The sequence below is a fragment of the Zalophus californianus genome, chromosome 1 (assembly GCF_009762305.2).
Source record: "Zalophus californianus isolate mZalCal1 chromosome 1, mZalCal1.pri.v2, whole genome shotgun sequence".
NCBI classification, from domain to species: Eukaryota; Metazoa; Chordata; class Mammalia; order Carnivora; family Otariidae; genus Zalophus; species Zalophus californianus.
This window is the reverse complement of record NC_045595.1, coordinates 42,281,766-42,301,771: the sequence shown is the minus strand read 5'-3', so window position 1 is coordinate 42,301,771 and position 20,006 is coordinate 42,281,766. Positions and strand designations below refer to the sequence as shown.

General features: G+C 36.5%; 1 protein-coding gene across 18 annotated transcripts in view; it reads right to left on the bottom strand.

The window, feature by feature from the left end:
* CHL1 (cell adhesion molecule L1 like) overlaps positions 1 to 20,006 on the bottom strand; it is a 209,788-nt gene that overhangs the window by 48,572 nt on the left and 141,210 nt on the right. For 17 of the 18 annotated variants that reach the window (XM_027585988.2, XM_027586000.2, XM_027585990.2 and 14 more), the window contains 5 exons: positions 12,238 to 12,360; positions 10,984 to 11,154; positions 10,003 to 10,050; positions 8,132 to 8,252; positions 2,805 to 2,989 (listed from right to left, as the gene is read on the bottom strand). In XM_027585988.2, the coding sequence (XP_027441789.1) occupies positions 2,805 to 2,989; positions 8,132 to 8,252; positions 10,003 to 10,050; positions 10,984 to 11,154; positions 12,238 to 12,360 (648 nt within the window). The remainder of the gene's footprint in view (positions 1 to 2,804; positions 2,990 to 8,131; positions 8,253 to 10,002; positions 10,051 to 10,983; positions 11,155 to 12,237; positions 12,361 to 20,006) is intronic. The other variant, XM_027586002.2, reaches the window with a different exon arrangement.

Genomic DNA, 20,006 nt, shown 5'->3' with positions numbered 1-20,006 from the left:
ACTGGAAGGAAAATGAAATGAAATACAATAGGAAATTTGGTACCTAAAAATCAACACGGAAGCTTTTTTCTTAGTAACAGATTTTTTACTAAATACCTATATTCTATTAAATCAAACTTGTTAGGTTCATCAAACTTGGATTTAATTGTAACTCTTTTGAAATAACAAATTATTTGAAAATGAGGCTTTCTTAAGTATATCAATGAATTGCATTTGAGTTCATGATATCTTTTTAAGACAATTATGAGCATACAATTACATATAAATATTTTCCTTTTACACTAAAATTCAAAAGTCTTAAATGATTCCAAAGTTGACTACATGAATGCTGTTGGTGGGAGTTTATTTTTAAATAATTAGTTAAAATGTGATTTTGGTTATATTCTGATTCCTGGATTTAGAGTATTTTAGATGCCATTTTAACATCTCTCCTTACTGAATGTAAAATATTTATATCATAGATACCTAGAAAGGATAGCTGTCCCTCGTCAAGACAAGGATGTTTTTGCTTACACGTATTACAGAATTTGAAAATGCATACGGTTTTCATGTTTAGGATGTTGTAACTTCAATTACAGAATTTGATTGTGTTTAGTAATAAAGAAGAAACATCACATAGACAGAGAATACAATATAATACATGCTTTTATTTAAGCACAAATGGGTGTTTTCAGAATGGACTCGATTTTCAAAGTTCACAGTAGCATTGTTCTATGATCCTATGGTAATCCTTGCTATTTCATTTGAGTTTCTAAACAAGAGACAAAAAAGGGAAAGAAAGTGCAGGAAAGCAGAAGACAATTGAATAGAATAAGCTCATCCGTGCTTATGATTAATGAGGCTTATATTTACTGCTTTCACATTTAAAAAAAAGAAAAACTGACTTCTTGAGCCCAGTTTGCTTTTCACTTGCATGTGTGAAGAGAAACTACTAAAACATACAACTGAGGGCACATTTAGTAGCTTCTCATTAAGGAGAAAAGATTAAATGTTCCTAATAAAAACATAATTTACATCTCAATAGTGCTAATAGCTGTTTTATGAATAGTGAGGACAATTTGTTCAGGAAACCTAGATTCCTTTGGAGTACTATAGTCAACATTTTAAATTGCGTAATTAAGTTTACATCCTTTTTTTTTTTTTTTGCAACCCTTGCAATTCTTTTGAAAGCTTCAGTCTTACAGTCAAGAAAACCGTGGCCAGATTGTTAAAATATTCAGCTACCGTAGCAATGTTCCAGCCATCTGGAAGGATTTCTAATAGTCAGCAACTTGGAGTAGGAGCCGTTAACAATTAGACATGTCTGGTTTGTGGGTATGTGTTTGCGCTGGGCAGGGGTAAAGGGTTACAGGAAAATATCCCTGTTGCATGGTATAGCTTAATTATATGGGAGCATCAAATGATGACTAAAAATATATATACAAACCTCTCAAACTCTTCCTCTCTGAATTTCTTTGTGAATAATTTAAAATCAGAGGAATATATCACTGTTGGCAGCTATTGATATTTATGTGTAATATTGGTAATATGAGTAATATTTCTCCTATATAGGTTTTGCTTTTTTTGAATCAAGGAAAATGATATTCTCATCTTTGGCTTTCCGCTCTTCCTAACTTAATCATATACACTGTGGGCTAGGTATTGGAAACGCAGTGTCATTCCAAACAGCAGATGACTAAAACAATTATCCTAACATTTACTTGCAAGTGGAATGTGTGACTGAGCCTTCATTTTTTTTTCCCCATTAATTAAAACAGTCAGCCTTTTACTTAGGTGTTCCCTGCACAAACTGAAGGCTTAAGAGGTAAACTTTATTGGAATACAAATGGAAACCCCAGAGCATCAGTTCACTAAATAGGATCCTGAAAGAGACAATTCCTTTCAGTAGTTAAGCCTACACAGCACTAAATAAGTACAAATGCAGTAATCAATCCATTAATTTGATCAATACAGTCAACCAAACTATAGATAGGAGACCTCAATGTAATCAGACCCACAGAAAACAGTCTGCATCAGTCAGATTCCCAAGATGCCTAGATAACCTTTACTTGCAGGGCAGATACAGCTCCAATATCTACATGGTGTGATATATAGATTTTTTTTTAAATGACGACATCATGGCCCACTTATTTCTGTGAATATAAGAAAAAATAGCTAAGCTTCTATTGATTAAAAGGCTTGGGTTTACAGAGATGACTTGAATATAATGTGTATTTTGCATCATTTGATAGAAAATAAATATTTCTAGCACCCAGTCTACCCTTTCCTCATAAGTAACATATTGAATGTCATGTGAACCCAAGGTATGGACAAAAAAATAATGTATCTAGGAAAGAACTAAGATAATTTGTCTGACACCCTCATTTCTTTGAGGAAGAAACTGATGTACAGAAAGGTGAAGCAAATTGATCAAGGACATAGTAAGTTAACCATAGGCCTGGGAAACAAGCTCATCATGATACTCATCATAATAATTCCTTCCTTTGTAATGCTTACTTCTTCTACGATTTAATATTATGCAGCATCATATGTTCATTATAATAAAAATTATGTGGAAGTCATCTGTGTTTAATCCCTAACGTGAGATCTTTTCTTGCCATTTGTCCCTTTTATAAGCTATCGTGGGGTATATGACAAATCTGGTTAATTGGAATATAATAGAATCCAGTACCCACTCTCAAATTAAAAGTTTAAATGGTTTACCTGTTTTAACATATATGCTTTAGAAGGGTAGGTCCACTACATATAGCAATTCACCTTTTTTTTTTTAATAGAAGAAAAATAAATCAACATGGGGAATGTACCTTCTACTATAACATGAAAATCATGAGTGGTTGATCCTAAGAAATTGTTGGCTGTGCAACGATAATTCCCTCTGTCCTGGTAGGAGACATTCTCTATCTTCAAAGTCTTGCCATAATTTTCTTTTGTTTCTCTTCCTTTTGGTAAGTCACCACCTATTTTGTTCCAATCAACCTGTGGAGTTGGTCTGCAACACAAACAAGTGGTAAACATTTTTTAAAGTGCAAAATTAAATTCAAAAAGCCTCCCAGGTCACATCCCTTAACATGATGCTTTTATGTATGCACTTGGAGCTCCAGTAAATAAAAATTAGCCTTCCCAGTGCACAGACCCGCACACCACCTTTGATGGTGAACGTCAGATTGGATCAGGTCTCCTTTACTGAAAGCTCCTTGAATAGTCTGCTTCTACAGAAATCAGGTTGCTTCTATTAAGAGGGTTGACTACTTATAATAGCTGAATAGGTGTGGCTAGATAAAAGGGTGGATAATTTGGACCCACAGAAATACCATAAGATATTTTTCAAACTTTCAATATTTATAAGATATATTTCAAGTGTGAAATCTCCTTGCAAGTGATTTGAAGTGGCTAATAATAACTGCCCCTTTCCCTGTAGGAGTTTGAAAAACAAGATAAAGTAGGACCCAAGAGTAAGCAGAGGGAAGCCATGATACCCTCTTAATCCTAATGAAGCTGACAGTGGAGAACACAGCTCAGATGTGACAGCCAAATGTGTTGGCTGGACCTCAGAACAGCCTGCTTTAGGGCAAGGTGGGCTCTCCACAGACATGGCTACGCAGGTGGCTTTCTCTCTCTATTAGGGAACAGAGGGAAGGGGGAATGAACCACATCTCCCTTCCTTGGAAAGATGAGATCACCCAATCAAAACAAACAAAAAAAAGTAAAAACAAAACAAAACTAAAACCAAACTGATAACTTGTCACACATCAAGAGGATAACTTTCTCCACCTTAGGGAGGGAAACAGGAGTGGAGAATCAAGCCAGCTGGGTTCAAGAAAAACCCCAGCTCACAAAAACTAGATGAGTGGAGGATGGGTGCCATCTATGACTCTTGTGATTTAAAAACTATGTGGAGGGGTGTCTGGGTGGCTGAGTCGGTTAAGCGGCTGACTCTTGGTTTCAGCTCAGGTCATGATCTCAGGGTCGTGGGATGGAGCCCCCTGTCCGCAGGGAGTCTGCTTGAGATTCTCTCTCTCCCTCTACCCCTCCCGCCACTTGCACTGTCGCTCTTTCTCTCTCTCTAAAATAAATAAAATCTTTTTTAAAAATTATGTGGAAAAAATATATAAATAAATAAAAATAAAAGAATTATGTGGAAAGCACTGATGGCTGATTTTAACTGATAATATTTTATTTTTCCTCTCCATTTGGGCTACATGAATGGAATAAACTTTATTTTGCTATTTTTTAAAAAAGATTTTATTTATTTATTTGACAGAGAGAGAGAGAGAGAGAGAGAGAGCACGGGGGGTGGGGAGGAATGGCAGGCTGAGGGAGGGGCAGAAGCGGGCTCCCCACTGAGCAAGGAGCCAGATGCTGGACTCGATCCCAGGACCGTGGGATCATGACCTGAGCCAAAGGCAGATGTTTAACTGACTGAGCCACCCAGGGGCCCCTATTTTGCTATTTTTAATGATGCTGCTTTTCCTTCCTCACTCTATTTTTATTATTAATAGCTACAAGATAGTGATATGTTCTAAAGATGGGCATTATTATCATCACTTTACCAGTGAGGATTCTGAAGCTCCAAGAAGTTAATTAATTTGTTTAAAGTTACTGGGGTAATAAATGACATGTTAGAACTTAAGTCTGTCCAACACTAAACTTGTCCTTTCTACCACTGTGTTCTATTATATTTGTGCTTTTTCCATCCCTTTTCCTTCCTAACTGTATATTCTTGGAATGTGTGCTTGTAGCCAAATTAATTAGCTACTAGTTGATAACTGAACAATTATCTCATATAGTCTCTGTCAATTATCTAAGATTGTATTGATCAGTTAAAATAATTCCATTATTATGCAAAAATATATATTGGAGGTAAAGATGTAGGTCCTTTAACTTATGCACATTTACTCTCTTCCCCTCATCCATTCAAGGCTCAAGTGCTTACAAACCATACAGAGCTGGAACCACTACTTTATATCTGCCCAGGCTGAGAGCACAGGGCATACTTCTCTGGGGAACAGCAATGATGCTCAGACAGGCAGCTGTGAGAAGATATTAGCTGCTGGCTTCCTGAGCACACCACCTAACAGGATGCCGAACTCAAGTCTCTTAACTGCTTGCTTTCCAAGCCATCTGTCAAAATGGCAGTTTGCCAAATTACAGGCTGCTCTGGACCTCGGTTCTTCCAAACCAGTTTTTCCATGAGTCCAGGTTTTAATAGTGCAAGCATCTCACTTTCTGCAGCATTTTTTTTTTTTTGCTAGTCCTCAAAAACTAGTCTAATCCTCTATACCTATCCCTTAAAAGAACAGAATAAAAAGATTACCTATAAGTATCAGGTGAACATGAGACCTCATTTATCTAGGGACATATCTATTCCATTCCAAGGATGTCCAGTTATATTTTTGTCAATTTTTTTCTTCTCTCTTTTTTAAAAATTTAAGGTACTGTTAGTAAATACTAACAGTATTTGAGCAATGAAATTTTGAATGAAAATACACTGCTTAATCCTTAATCCCTTTTACTATACAAACATGCACTATCTCATAATCATATTTTTGTTCAGGTCCTTGTCCAGCCAATTTTTGTTTGTATACTTCCCTATAGTTCCTACATTTTTACAATGTAGCATCTTGCAATACAATCACACCTAGCTTATGAATTTACAAAACAGAGAGGCGAGAGAGAAGAAACAGTGTGAGCCCAATGATCAACAGAGGGAAGCAACAATATCCCCCTCTAATCCTAAAGCAGCTTTTCCAGGGTGGGGGTGAGTGTAAACTGGCACATGAATGTGTACTTTCCACTCACTGCCTCTTCTTCCGAAGGAGATTTACAGTGTTATTTCAACTATTCAAAATTTCTGCCTTCTTCACAGAATCTGTAAACTTGAAACCCTGTTTAGTTTTTCCTGTTTTAATTAATGGTATCAGCATTTTCATTATGACTAACCATTTACAGAAATATCTATTACAGGCCACTTCTTCTGATTCAGAAACAATGCCATGCTTGGTTTCCCCACCCCACCCCGTCCCCTTAGCTGAAGAGAACAGTTCATTTGGTTAAAATATACGGAAATACGTTAAATTTAGAGATAGTTCAGGGTCTGGAGGCAGAAAGGATGGAGTTCCAGCTCCACTTTTCACTGAGCTTGAAGAAGTGAATTCCAGCCTCTGGGCTTCATTTACCTAACCTGCAAATGGGAAGAGTGATAGCCCTGAAATGTGGCAAGGATAAAATGAGCTAAGGCATATAAAGTGTAAAATAAGAGTGCCTGACACATAATAAAGGGTACAACGTCCAAGTTATAATGATTTGTTTCTACAGAACATTCACGGTTTAAAAACTTCTCAGAAAACGATTTTTAAAGGACTCTAAAAATTTTACAATACAAAATCTGAACAAGGACCAGGCAAGATTATCCAACACAAACCCAAAATGAGTAAGAGGAGGCCAGTTTAGGTGAAAACTCTTTGACAATCCATCAGGAATCATCCCATCCCAAGGACACAGATATTTGTGTCCATTTTCTTTCTATATATTGCTTCATGACATTGCATTTTCCAGAAAGCACATGAGAGCATTTGTGTTATTTTGAAAATCCGTGCAGTTCCCAGCCAACTCAAGAGGTAAATTATGGCGTTTGTGGGAAATAAGAAAAAAGAATTCCTGAAATGTTCACCCTGCCCAAAGAGGCAACCAAGAATAGTGATGAATCCTGAAAGAACTGAGTTGCTACCACTGTAAACACCTATGAATAAGAACAAAAGAGCAGGTAGTTACCATCAGAATTCAAACTGAACCTGAGGCTTTCACCTTCTCACATAATACAGAGACCAAACTTTTGGAACAGAGGTCATGTCACAAGGCACATCTAACTAGTTACATCAAATACACTTTGGCAATCTCAAACATATAAGCTGTAGACCTCTCTTTTTTTAAAAGATTTATTTATTTATTATTTGAGAGAGAGAGAGAGTGCACATGTGGGGGGGGAGGGGCAGAGGGAGAGGGAGAGAGAGAGAATCCCAAGCCAACTCCCCGCTGAGCATGAAGCCCCACTGGGGGCTCAATCTCATGACCCTGAGATCACGACCCGAGCCGAAACCTTGAGTCAGACACTTAACCGACTGAACTACCCAGGTGCCCTGCAACCTGCATGTCTTTGCTGGATGGAAGAGACATTTGCAAAACTTACGGGTTGCAAAACCTTTAAAATTGACTCTTTTTCTTCAAAAACCAATTTAAAATCACCCATTCAGAATATATACGGAATTATGAATGACTACAATTTTTAAAATTTCAAATTCTACTTCACTAACCAGGTGCCCAGCCAAAAGAAGGCCTGAGCTTACAAACTAATTATGTAAACTCAGGGTATTGGGATGGTGGGATGTATTTTCCCAGGGTATTCCCAATGGTAGCAATGGACGTGTGGTGGCAAGCATAGAGGGATGGTGGCAGGAAAAAGGCAAACTTTCATGACTCAGAATTAAATAAGATGGTCCCTATTTGCATAGACTCAGGATACTCACTCAACAAATGTAACGATTTTAAGAGATGACCAAGTGACATTTCCTTAAGGCATTTTTTGGAGGATTTGGAAATGTGCACTGATTTTTCAGATATGAAAATTTGAGTTAATTATATTATTAGGTGAAGCTCTCTAAAATTACATGGTCTGGACCTCCTTGTATGCAAAAGTCAACAGGGTGAAATAATAGATACATAAGGCTCCTTGGAACCTGCAAAGGACTCAGAGCTCATTGCATAACGAGAAGGAGTGGGACAACATGGAATGGCCGAGACAAAAACCCAGCAGCAACAGTAAGAGGCTGATAACGAAGAACCTCGAGCTCTAAGGATGGCATCTCCCCGCTGCCTTAGGTAAGGAGAATGTTGTCATTGTCACCTCCATTCACACCATCACAAACTGACAGAACAATCTAATTATAAATCAATCTCAGTCACAGCCTGAAATCTGTAGAGTGAAGTGCAAATTACTTCCTCCAGAAATGTAGTAACAGAATTTTTTTTAAAGAAATAATTTAAAAATGTGTGTCTAGGATTAACTGCTTAACTGAGGCATTATTCTTTACAGAACTGGATGGACAAAGTGATGAACAGAGGTCAAGTTACTCACAGGCCTTCCGCAAAACACTCCAGGAGCAGGGTGTCCCCTTTGAGGATAGTAACTGAAGACTCACTGCCACGTTCAGTAGGAGGCAACAGCAGTCTAGGTTTCCTCTGCTTGATCGAATTTGCTATAATACAAAAAAGTCACACATTTTTTCCAGACTAAGAGTGTTAAAATCCCATGGCACTAAATCTTTCTTAAAACATACTTAAACATATATACCTATATGTACCTATGTATATATATACATAGACTATATTTAATATAGCACCATTTAAATAGACTCCATTCTTACCATAAAGCATGGATTGTCCTTCAGATGCATTAACTTAGCGGAGTACCAGGTTTTAAGAAGGTTGTGATTGAAACCACATCTTCAAATTCCAGAAGTTTAAGATAATTAGTTTCTTAATGAAAGCCTTTGAAAGTTAACTGATAGTCTATGATTTTATATTCTACACTTTAATCATACCTGGCCATGTCTGATGGCTGTGTAAAAATAAAAATATTTTTATTTAATTTAATGTACCTAAGTATTTGATAAGATTCCTGTTATAATACAGCTCCCTAGGCCTTGTTCCCAGAAATTCTGATTCAGGAAGTCTGTGATGGACCCCATGCATCTATGAAGTTATCAAGCTCTTTAAGATGACTCTGTTTACAGTCTCAGCCCCTCAAAGAGAAACACGGTTGTAGGGAAGGATTAGCAAGCACTCTCACTAAATACATACAGAACCGTTCCATTCGTTACTTCTCAAGAGTACTTTTCAAATACAATGGCAAATGAGGACTTCCATTTTCAATGTACATTTTAACAGCATTTCCAAATGTTTACAGAATTTTTTTTTTCCCATCCAATGTTAATGTGATTTGACATGACGTGGGAAGTATAAACAGCTGACATTCAGAGTAGAGATATGAAGGGCACTGGTACCAGTGTTTACGTGCGACACTTCCTTGTAAGTATTTATGGAAAAATAATTGTTGAACACACATTATATGCAATTGTTTTTCACTGAGTGCTATAAAGACACAATATACATGACTGGATTATTGACCCCAATGATCATGAAGGTGGGGATGTATGCTAATCAGTCCACCGTCAAACTGAGGGTGCACCAAAAAGAGCCCTCATCCAGCCCTTGTGATGTTGCCAGTGTATCAGATATCTAGATTAAGACACTGGTTCCAATGGTATAAAGAACCTGTGTTGCATTCAAGTAAAGGATTCTTCTCGTTGTGGAAAACTAGCTTCCTACAGAATTCAGATTTACTCAGGCATCTTCCAAAAAACACTAGCTCTATTAGATGTTCTGTGGGGGGGTAAAAATGAAATATTTCACAGACAAATGAGTTTGGAAAATGTTACAGACTGTATTCTTTCTCACAGTTACAATGGACAGTCCCATATTAAGTATTCTGAGAAGTCTTACTAGAAAAATAACCATTTAACTTTCTTAAATCTAGTGTTTCTCTACTTCTGTTGATATTCAACCATTTCTTTTTCCTTTCTGCATGTAACAGCTATCAACCAAAATGTCATTCAACCATGGCAGACATTTTAGGAGATGCAAAATAATTGCTCTGTTAAAAATATGCATATATATATGTGTGTGAGTGTATGTGTATTTGTCTATGTGAATTATATTACATATATACATTCACAAAGTGATGAATTTATAAATATCACTCCTTCACACATATTTAAGGAAGGAGGAGGGTAAGAGAAACCTCTATGCTCAGGCGTTTTCCTTTATAAAAATATTAGTATTTTAATATACTCATGAAGATATTAAAGGAAAAATTTAAATTCTGAGATGATAATGAGCTACAAAAGGTAAAAATAAATGCCAACATTCTTCATGTGATCGACTTACCCTTGGAACCAATTTCTGTGGATGAACTTGAGTCATTAGCATGCCTTACTGAAATAAAAAAAAAAATGAAAGAAAAACTCACAAACATAATGGTAGATGCTGATATCAATAATGAATGAAAAGTCATAGTTTTCTCTTAGAAAGATTACAAAATGAGATACAACCATGCTTCACTAGAACATCATCTTTGGGGATATATTGGGAAAAAAAATATAATGAGTTTAATCTTAAACTACCACAGCTGAATCCAGGTCGAGTGGACACAAATTACAGCTCTGTTAAAGAGAATTGGGGCTGCCAAAAGGTATGCTATAGTGAAGCCCTGGCATAATGTATCTACACATAAGATGGAAAAAACCATGAACCAAATTAGACAATGGAATGGTAATGCCAACTTGCGACTCTACCAGAGCCAATTATTCAGTCAGTGAACTGTCGGGGATTATTTTTTGGTTCTTTCTCCCACTAATGACTTTTTCCCATTTGGGAACCCAGACTGGCATCTGCAGAATCAAGTAGGGAAGAGAAGCAACCCACATAACTTTGCCAATTTGGGAAGGACAACAAAGCTTGATGTGACAAAAATTATAATATTCATTCTTTTTCTTTTTGACTCTTGTTTTCTTTCACATTTGCATCCTGCTGTTTACTCAAGATCACAATGCATCAAAGCCTGAGATTTGCTTCAGAAACCCTGGAATATTGCTCTGTATTTCACCCACTGCAAAGGACCAGATCCTGCAGATGTCAAATGAAATATACTTGTACTGTGAACTGAGATTTGATTTTCTGGCTCTGAGAGACAGAGCTACTGTAGATCTGCAGCTGCAGATGTCTCTTTCATCTGGATGAAGTCTCTAGAGTTGAACTAAACAATGGCGGCAAGTATCAACCCAGCTTTAACCGGCTTCAGCCAGAATGAAATTACAGGCACATTTGTATTCAGCATTCACGATGGAACGACAAATTGTTTGGACTTACAACTGTTAACTGTTAGTTTCATTGGCATTTTCTGCACAATAGTCCTCAATCTCGGGAATGCGGCAAAGCAACAGTAATCATTCCGGCTGTCTTTTTCTTCCACGTTTGCAAAGTACAGATCTCCCTTTTGACTCATGTATACTCTTTCATCTTGTTCGATGTGTTCTAATTCTGGAAAGAAACATCTTGTCATTAATAGGGGCAACTGTCCTTTATTGTGCCTCATCCCCCTTCTTCATTTTCCTTTCTTTCTTATTATTTCATTTTGTTTTCTTTTCATGCTTGTTCTTCCTATTCCTTGTAAGTCTGGTCTTACAAAAAGAACAATGAGTGAGAAGTAAAAAACAAACAAACAAACAAACAAAAAACAACCCTCTGGGAGCATGCTTTCGACCATTAACCAAAGAAGCCCCTTGGTGGACAACCAGTCTGTAGATTCCACCTCTCTTTTCCATCTAAGCCTCTACTTCTGTACTGGCTTATATGAAAACTGGTTCAATTGGTCCAAACAGATCTCCCCAAAAGTTGTGTCTGAGAGAGATATTAATCTGTCTTTCCTGGATGCAGCCTCGAATGTTCCAGGGTGATTGGAGTCTGGAATGTTTGGCTGCAGCCAAGAATAGTTTCTCTCACTTCCTTCTGAGGACTATATAAATATTATCATTTTTCTCTCAGGACCACAATGAGAAAACATTTAGGGCACATTGTGAAGGCACATGCCAGAAGGAATTTACAAGAAGCTGTAATTTCAACTCGAGTGTTAATACAATTTTTTTTGGCAAATTAAACACAAAGGTTAAGACTAATTTCTCTGTAGGTCACTGTCTGTAGTGGTAGAACATTATTAAAATAGAAATCTAACACTAGCAACACAGACCCAAGCATCCTCAACTTTCACATGGATAATATTCCAAAGGTGAGTAAGTTGTTTGGAATATAGAAAGTATTTTCTTCATAGACATACTTTACCATATCAATAGCTTTACTCTCTTAGATATGATAAAACCAAGAGAAATATTTAGGGGCTTTCTAGTGTTTTCACATATATCCTTAATAGAACAGTTAAAACTTGGAACACACTATATAAATGGATATAATTTTTTGTAAATCTATCTCATTCCATAATGATAATGTTTTTTCCTTTTTGTCCCCCACGTTGATAATCTTAGATTATTTTTTAATCTTTGTTTCCCTATGTTATTTGACATGATGCATGAAATTAAAATCCTATGGATGGTACAGAATGTTACTTACCAATATTCATCCAATAAATGTGTAGAGGTGGAAGGCCTCTGGGAGGGTTGCATGGGAGGACAATTGGATCTCCCTCCTCCACTTCAAGAGGGTCAATTTTTTCTTTTGGGAATTTTGGAACATCTTGTAAAAAAAAAATTAAGACATTATGTTAAAATTAACTTTTAATGTTATAGGAAATATATTAAAACCTTCTTTTTAAAAAATAGAGTATTTTTAACAAACTCAATGCCCCAAATCTTGGTTCTCCTATCTCCCCTGCAGAAGAAAATACTGTTAAGAATCTGGGGTGCAACCTTATATAACTTTAAAAATGCTCCTACATTTTACAAGTGTAGACAACAAATATTTTTGCTATGTGACATCAATTGGCAACAATATGCTTGTGCATATTTCTCTGCACAGAGATACAAGTTGTGAGGTACAGGATTCACTGAGTTTAAATTCTGACAGATGTCGTACTTTTTTTCTTCAAACACTGTGATTTATTTTCTAGGCAGATACATATTCTCTGTCTCTGGCTTTATGGTGAAGCCCTTGAATGTGATGGGCAAATATTCTATTCAGAGTATAACCAACTAAATTAAAAATTCAAAGACCACATGGGAAAAATGGTACAAATAACAATGAAAAGACAAACATGACCACTTTAAGTTGCTAAGAGAACATTCCACGTTGGAATCACTCCCAGAAAATGAAATTTCAAATGAAATGGAACTGATGTAGGAAAGGAGACTTTGCAGTAATTTAACATATGGTTTCTTTCCCATGCTGGAGGCACTTTCCTAAAAGAGCAACACAATTACAATGGGAATAAAAGTCACAACTATGCAGAATTAGAAATCCAGCATGAAGGTGTGATTATTTTTATGAAATTATTTATAAGGTAGTTTTAAGAATACTCAAAATGTATTCTGCTTGAACACTATATTGATACCTTTAGATTTTATGAGGGGGCTTTGAATGATAGAATTACTCAGGCTCTTATGGACGATAAGGACCTTAAGAAGGTATTTATAACACTGCTGGCTTGATGGAATTTATGAGGGGGTATTCCATCTCTGTATTTCATTCTTAAATGGTGGTTCACAAAAGATTATCATTATTCTTGGAAGTCTAAAGATATACTCATTTATTATAAAAGTCTTCTTGAGAAGCTTTGTGCATTTCCTAGGTATTTGTTCTCTTGCCCTCAACCCTGACCCCAACTCCTGAGTGGTTGAAGGAATTTGCTGACATATCTCTTATCAATGCACCAGCTAGTTACAATGAATTGCTTTTTGTCTAAATTCAAGGACCGTTCAAGGCATAGCACTTCAGGGGCAGTGGTCTATATACAGTGCCTTTGCCAATTTGGAAGGCAACCTTCAATCATGTGACAATCCTCGATTCCCTCTTGGTCAACCCATCGTAGCAGATTTCTCTTGGCAAGGCTGGAAACATGTTTGAAATGGCAACTATCTTGGAATCCTGCTTTTGCTTTGGTAGCATGAAATTTCCACCAAAAGACAGGAAAGCATGTTTGGGACATTCACTATGGTAAGATCTTGTAAATAAAATATCAGTGCCACCTATTTGGTAATGCCTTAGCTTTGACTGAAAGCAAATGCTATACAAATCATTTTGTAGAAAGTATACCTTATGCAAGTAATGTGTAGAAACTTACAAAACTATTATATGCCCAAATCTCCAAATTCACATCACTCGTTTAGCGTAACTTGCTATAACTAAAACCCTGTGTTCTTTGGTATTGAAGTTAACGGTGCTATTGGATAGCTATTGAATCTGTTTATACTCAGATACAAGGGGCAATAGAGGAAGAGAAACATAGACAAAGGAAAGAGCCTGTAATCCTGTTTCATAACAAGCGAACTTTACAATGCCTTACAGGAATACACAGTTCCCTGGGTGATATCTATTGTAAAGTAGCTAATTAATAAGATATATAAAGCCTTAATTGGAGAGCTGCCCCCTCAGAGTATTCAGAAAATTCTAATGATTCAAACTGCCAGTGAAGCACTAACATCCATGCATTAATTAAATCTAGATTATAAAATTCTAATTCCAAAGATGTAAATATGTAATTCAACTGGCTTCCAAGGCATCAATAATAAACATAAATAAAATAAAATTTATACGTCTATCAAACACTTTATCACATACCATAAATCTTCAGAACAGTTTTTGACCAAAGATGAAATTAATATCAGGAAACAAGGGGAGAATATTTATATATTTAATCTTTTAAGGTCTGAGAATAGATAATATAAAAGACATTAATTTGTCAGTATTTTTTTTTATGATCTTCTTCTTCAACTTTGAAACTATTTAGTAAGTATGAGTCCATGCTAGAAAGTGAACATTTTAATGGCCACAGATAAATGTGGAATTTAATTACTGTAACTCAACAGCAGGCATGAATTTTATCTTAATTCAAATAAAGAAATGACTCCACTTAAAAATAACTCCAACCAATGACTTTGGTTAATTGTATTTCTCTGGTGATAAACATTAGCATTGTTGAGTTTGGACAGATGCAATACTTTTAAAAGTGAATTGTAAACGATCATTTTTCTTTTGTGTAAGGCAACTACACTGCTTTAGCTTACCAACATATTTTAAAATGAGTTCTCTATCAACAGCAAAAACACAATCATTTAATTATGTTTCACTAACACTGGACTTGACCCGGGAATGGCCTTTCCATAAAGGAATCAGAATCTACTTGTACATCAGCATCTATCTAAGCAGAAGTTTAAGAATGTTTGAAAATCCCATAATAACCAAGTCTACATGAAGTCAATTTCCTTTATATATAATGTCCCTACCAGTCTATCTGCATCAGGTAATCAAGCAGTTGATAGCACCCATCTTTGTTTACTGTTCTCCAATAGGCTTGCACAGTTATTATTCAGTGTTGCAGACAAATTTCTAGTGACAACTCCAATGGTATAGGTTCCTAAAAACCCAGCCAGAATCTAGCACGAAAAAACTCTTCTAGAAACTAGATAGGTGGACAGCAGTCTTCTTACTGGAACTATCAATATAAAGCAAACCAGCAAATACAAAATTTCCAGGACTTCTACAAGTTCAGATGGTGACAATGAGTTTTGAAAGTCATCATTTCAATTCTTTCAACCTAAGATACTGAAAAAGTAACATCTTTGTACTTGAAATGCAGATGACTTCTAAAAAAAATATTTTGTATTTATAGTATAGTATAAACTGGGTTCTGGCCCAGGCACTAAAACTAACTAGCCATGTAGCTTCAGACCAGTATTTTTACCCTTCTGTGCCCCCATTTATTTTTCTCTGGGATCCTAGAGTCCTTTGAAATCATCTCTCTACTAGACTAGAAGTTTCTTACGGGCAAGGACATTATAAAATTTAAGTTGTACAGTCTCACCATGCCAACATGCTTAATAATAAAGAGTAATAATGGGATAGCATCAGGATAATTTAACTTAATACAAATTGTGCTAACTAAACCACTTAAATGAAAAAGGTACAGGCGACTTAACCACTATGAAGTTATGTAACTAGAGATAATCTTTCTCTTATACTCAAGAAATCACATCAAGTCTTCTTACACTCCTATCTCTCCATGAGTCTGACACTTGACTGCAAAGGTATTTCCAACAAAAAAGTATAACTCATTTCAGCTTATCTAGAGGATGTGTTACCCGAATGATCAAAGTATAGGCAGCACTGTACAGCATCGGGGTTATATACATAAGCCCTAGAGCCAGCTGCTTGGGGCTGAATCCTGGCTTCCTCACTTACTATGTGATCTGAACTGTTACTTAATGTGTTTCTGTTTCCTCACTCAAACTGCAATGACACCTCATTTACGGATTTGTGTCAAAGTTTAAATAAACCATTTTATATAAATCAATTAAATAGCATGGGGCACTTGAAAATCACTCAATATATGTTGGCTATTATTCAAGTATTTTCACTTCGTACAGTACACCCTGCCATACTGTATGAAATGAGATGGGCAAAGGGTCATAGAGCTTTCTTCTGTTGTGCCTTCTGATTTTCCCTATAGCCTACATTGTAACAACTTCTGTAATTTTATGCAAATATTTGCAATTAGCTTTTACAGAGGAGGTAGGGAGGGGGCCAGAGGGAAGAAACAGTATGTATTTCATGTAGAACCTATGGTTTAAAGATACTCCTCCCCATTACTGGGCAAACCTTCCTATCCCACAGAACTTTATCTATCTTGACTTATCTCTCTATTTACAGGACTGGACTGGTGAGCTTTTTGAGTTTCCCACATTTCCATTGAATGTGTTTGGCGAATTGCTTACAGTCTGACATCATTATCATGAATGCATGCCACTGAGCTCACATGCTGTATCATCCCTAAGTTCAGTTTCCATCTGTAAAGAAATGTAATTGATTCCCACTTCCTATAGAGTACCCCATTAATCCGTTTATGACTACAGAGAAATAACATTGCCTTTCAGTCTATGATTTCGTAATGAATTCACGCTAAGGACACCCAATCCAGCCCATTTCATTCTAGTCATTAACACAATCTGATAGATGAGAGGAAAATCCTTGATCTTAATTAAAACCTGTAAAACTCAAAGTTGCACTCTCAACAAATCCATCTTCTTTAGTTGGTTTGCATACATCGGTAAAAGAAATTAGCATATGCTACCAGACCCTGCTTTTACTACCCTACCCCTCCCAAATCTGAGCAGTAAATAGCCAAAGTATGTCTTAAGGGAACTGTCCTGAGGCATCTGAGGAAGCTATACAAATGTAGAACACAGCAGACCAGAAATTCTAATTGGTTTCCATTAAAACAGTATATAGAGGATTGCATCTTTAAGCCTGCCATTTCCTAGATTATTTTAATAGTGTGTGGAAATTGCTTTAGTACTCTTATTCATTCTTTTATTCTTCAGCCTGTGAAACAATAAATCAGGCACTGATAATATGCATTCAAGCAGCATCTGGAAGCATGCAAAGAAGAACAGCATAGCATGACATCTTTACCATTTTTAAGTATCCCAGTTAGTACACATGACAACCAAAAGACTCCCAAATAGTATATAACTAAATGCTTCAAAAACTCCAGAGAATTTACATGTGGATTTCCTAACCTTCTGAAGGCCCACAGCTGCTTTAATTGACTTTCCACCTTATGAATTGTATGAGAAGCTCTATGAGAAGCTGCTGACGGCCGTGGAGGAGATTTGTGGCTATGGAGTGAAGAGCAACCAAAGGCAACAGATTCTAGCCCATGACCACCAGACCTACTACCACTATTCGTAGTAGCCAAAAGCTGGAAACAATCTAAATGGATATCAACTGGTGAAGGGACAAACAAATAGTGGTATATCCATACAATGTAATGTTATTTAGCCATAAGAAGGAGCAAACTACTAATATATGCTAAAAGGTGAATAAATCACAAAACATGCTAGGTGGAAGGAACTAGATGGAAAAAAATCATGTATGGTATGATTCCATTTATATGAAATGTTCAGAAAAAAAAATTTACTGAGGCAGAAAGCAGATTAGTGACTGCCTAGAGCTAGGGGTAGGAAGAGAGAGTATCCACAAATGGGCATAAGGAATCTTTGGGGGATGATGAAAATGTTCTAGTACTAGATTATGATGATGATTGTACTTAAATTTTATTTTAAAAACTCACTGATTTTGCATTCAAAACTGATAAAATTTGTGATATATAAATGATGCCTCAAAAAGTTGTTTTAAAAAATCAGAAAGTGGGAGCACCTGGGTGGCTCAGTTGGTTAAGCATCTGCTTTCGGCTTGGGTCATGATCTCGGGGTCCTGGGATTAGGTCCCACATCCAGCTCCCTGCTCAGTGGGGAGTTTGCTTCTCCCTCTTCCTCTGCTGCTACCCATGCTTGTGCTCTCTTGCTCACACACACACACACACTCTCTCTCTCAAATAAATAAATAAAATCTTTGAAAAAAATCAGAAAGGGGGTGCCTGGGTGGCTCAGTTGGTTAGGCATCTGTCTTTGGCTCAGGTCACGATCTCAGGGTCCTGGGATCAAGCCCCCATTGGGCTCCCTGCTCAGCGGGGAGTCTGCTTCTCCCTCTCCCTCTGGCCTTCCCCTCCTCTCTCTCTCTCTCTGTCTCTTTCTCAAATAAATACAATCTTTAAAAAAATAAAAATAAATTTAAAAAAATCAGAAAGAAGAATCACCAGAGGCTGAGACAGAGGAGGGATGCTAACTGGAAAAGGCTGATCTGTACTCTGAATGACAGGCAGTACTGAACAGCCCAAATGGAATCATTTATATCACCATTTTAACTCCACTGGTGGTTGTCAAAATGAAGGCTAGAAAGAACCTTACCTTCTCCCCAAACTCACTCACCACATTCATAGGATAGAAATTTCTTGAGGACAGTCTTTGTTTTGTTCACTGCTATCTCTCAACTTCCTAGAAAAGTGATTGACACATGAGGGGAGCTTAATAAAGATTTGTTGAATAATTCACTAACTCTCCAAGCCATATTGTGGAAAATCCATTTAGTTAAATGATTTTTTCCATGTTTGAAAACAGTGCATTGTGTTTGGTTGGTTGGTTTTCTTACACTTTCATTCCCTAGCAAACTCAACCGCAGTGTGACTGAAAGCAGAAAACTTAACATCGGGTATAAAGGTTTCTGTTTGTAGAAAGTAATAACGGGATTTTCAGTTACTGTCCTCATGTGAAAACTTAGGTAGCTAAAGCCTTTAAGGTTAGTCTAATGAAAACTTTAGGAAATCAGATGAAACTCTAAAATTCGAATCACGATGTTTCTATCGATATAGTTATAGAATTGATTCTCTACAGCTTAAGAATCAATTGATAAAGGTTGTAGGAAGCTTTAAATGGTCTCTGATTTATAAGCCCATAAGAATTGGGGTAGCGGTCCTATTCAACATAGAAATGATTGCAGAACGCTGTTAGACGATGAATTAATTTCAGAAGAGACTGGAAATGATGCATAAGAAACCTAATTTATTTTGCTCTTTTCAACAGCAGCAGAAAAACAGGGTAATTACCCACTACATGGCTCACACGTGACTCTCATCTCTTCACTGCAATGCTAGCAGATTCGAGCCAGAATTATCCTCACATTGTTCACCCCTTTACTTGGTCTGCTTAGATAATGAGAGAAAATATTTTTTAAAACTCTTTAATTTCTGAACCTTATACTAACATGTACCATTTGCTTCCCTGCAATAGATCTAGCTACTGCCTTTTCCTTTGTGTCTCCATGGCAACCATCAGTGTTCAGGTTAGGGAATCTCGCTAATGCCTTGCCTCCTACAACAGATTTTTAATACCTCTCTCTTGCACACGTATCTTATTTCAGTTATTTCAGGTAATTAGATAGGTAGATTATATGGTTATAGTTAGACTACAATATGTAGTTTTATAATATAAACTATAATATGACTACAGTTATATACCTAGAGACAATATATCTGTCTAGTTTTATGACCACAACCACAAATACCATGGTAATACTTTCTGATCCAGAATTCATGAACATCTCCTACTGGATGTCACTTCAAACCTACACTCCTGAGGCCAGTTTCCAAGTTTACTGTCAGTACTTCGTCCATTACTATGCTATTGTACCTTACTTAATAACCCAGTATATCTAATTCAGACAAATAAGCATGCTACTGATTAACTATGCATATATAAAAATGCCATTTATATAGAAAAAAATGAAACAAAGAAATACAACACTCTTTTATCACCACCCATCATACAAAA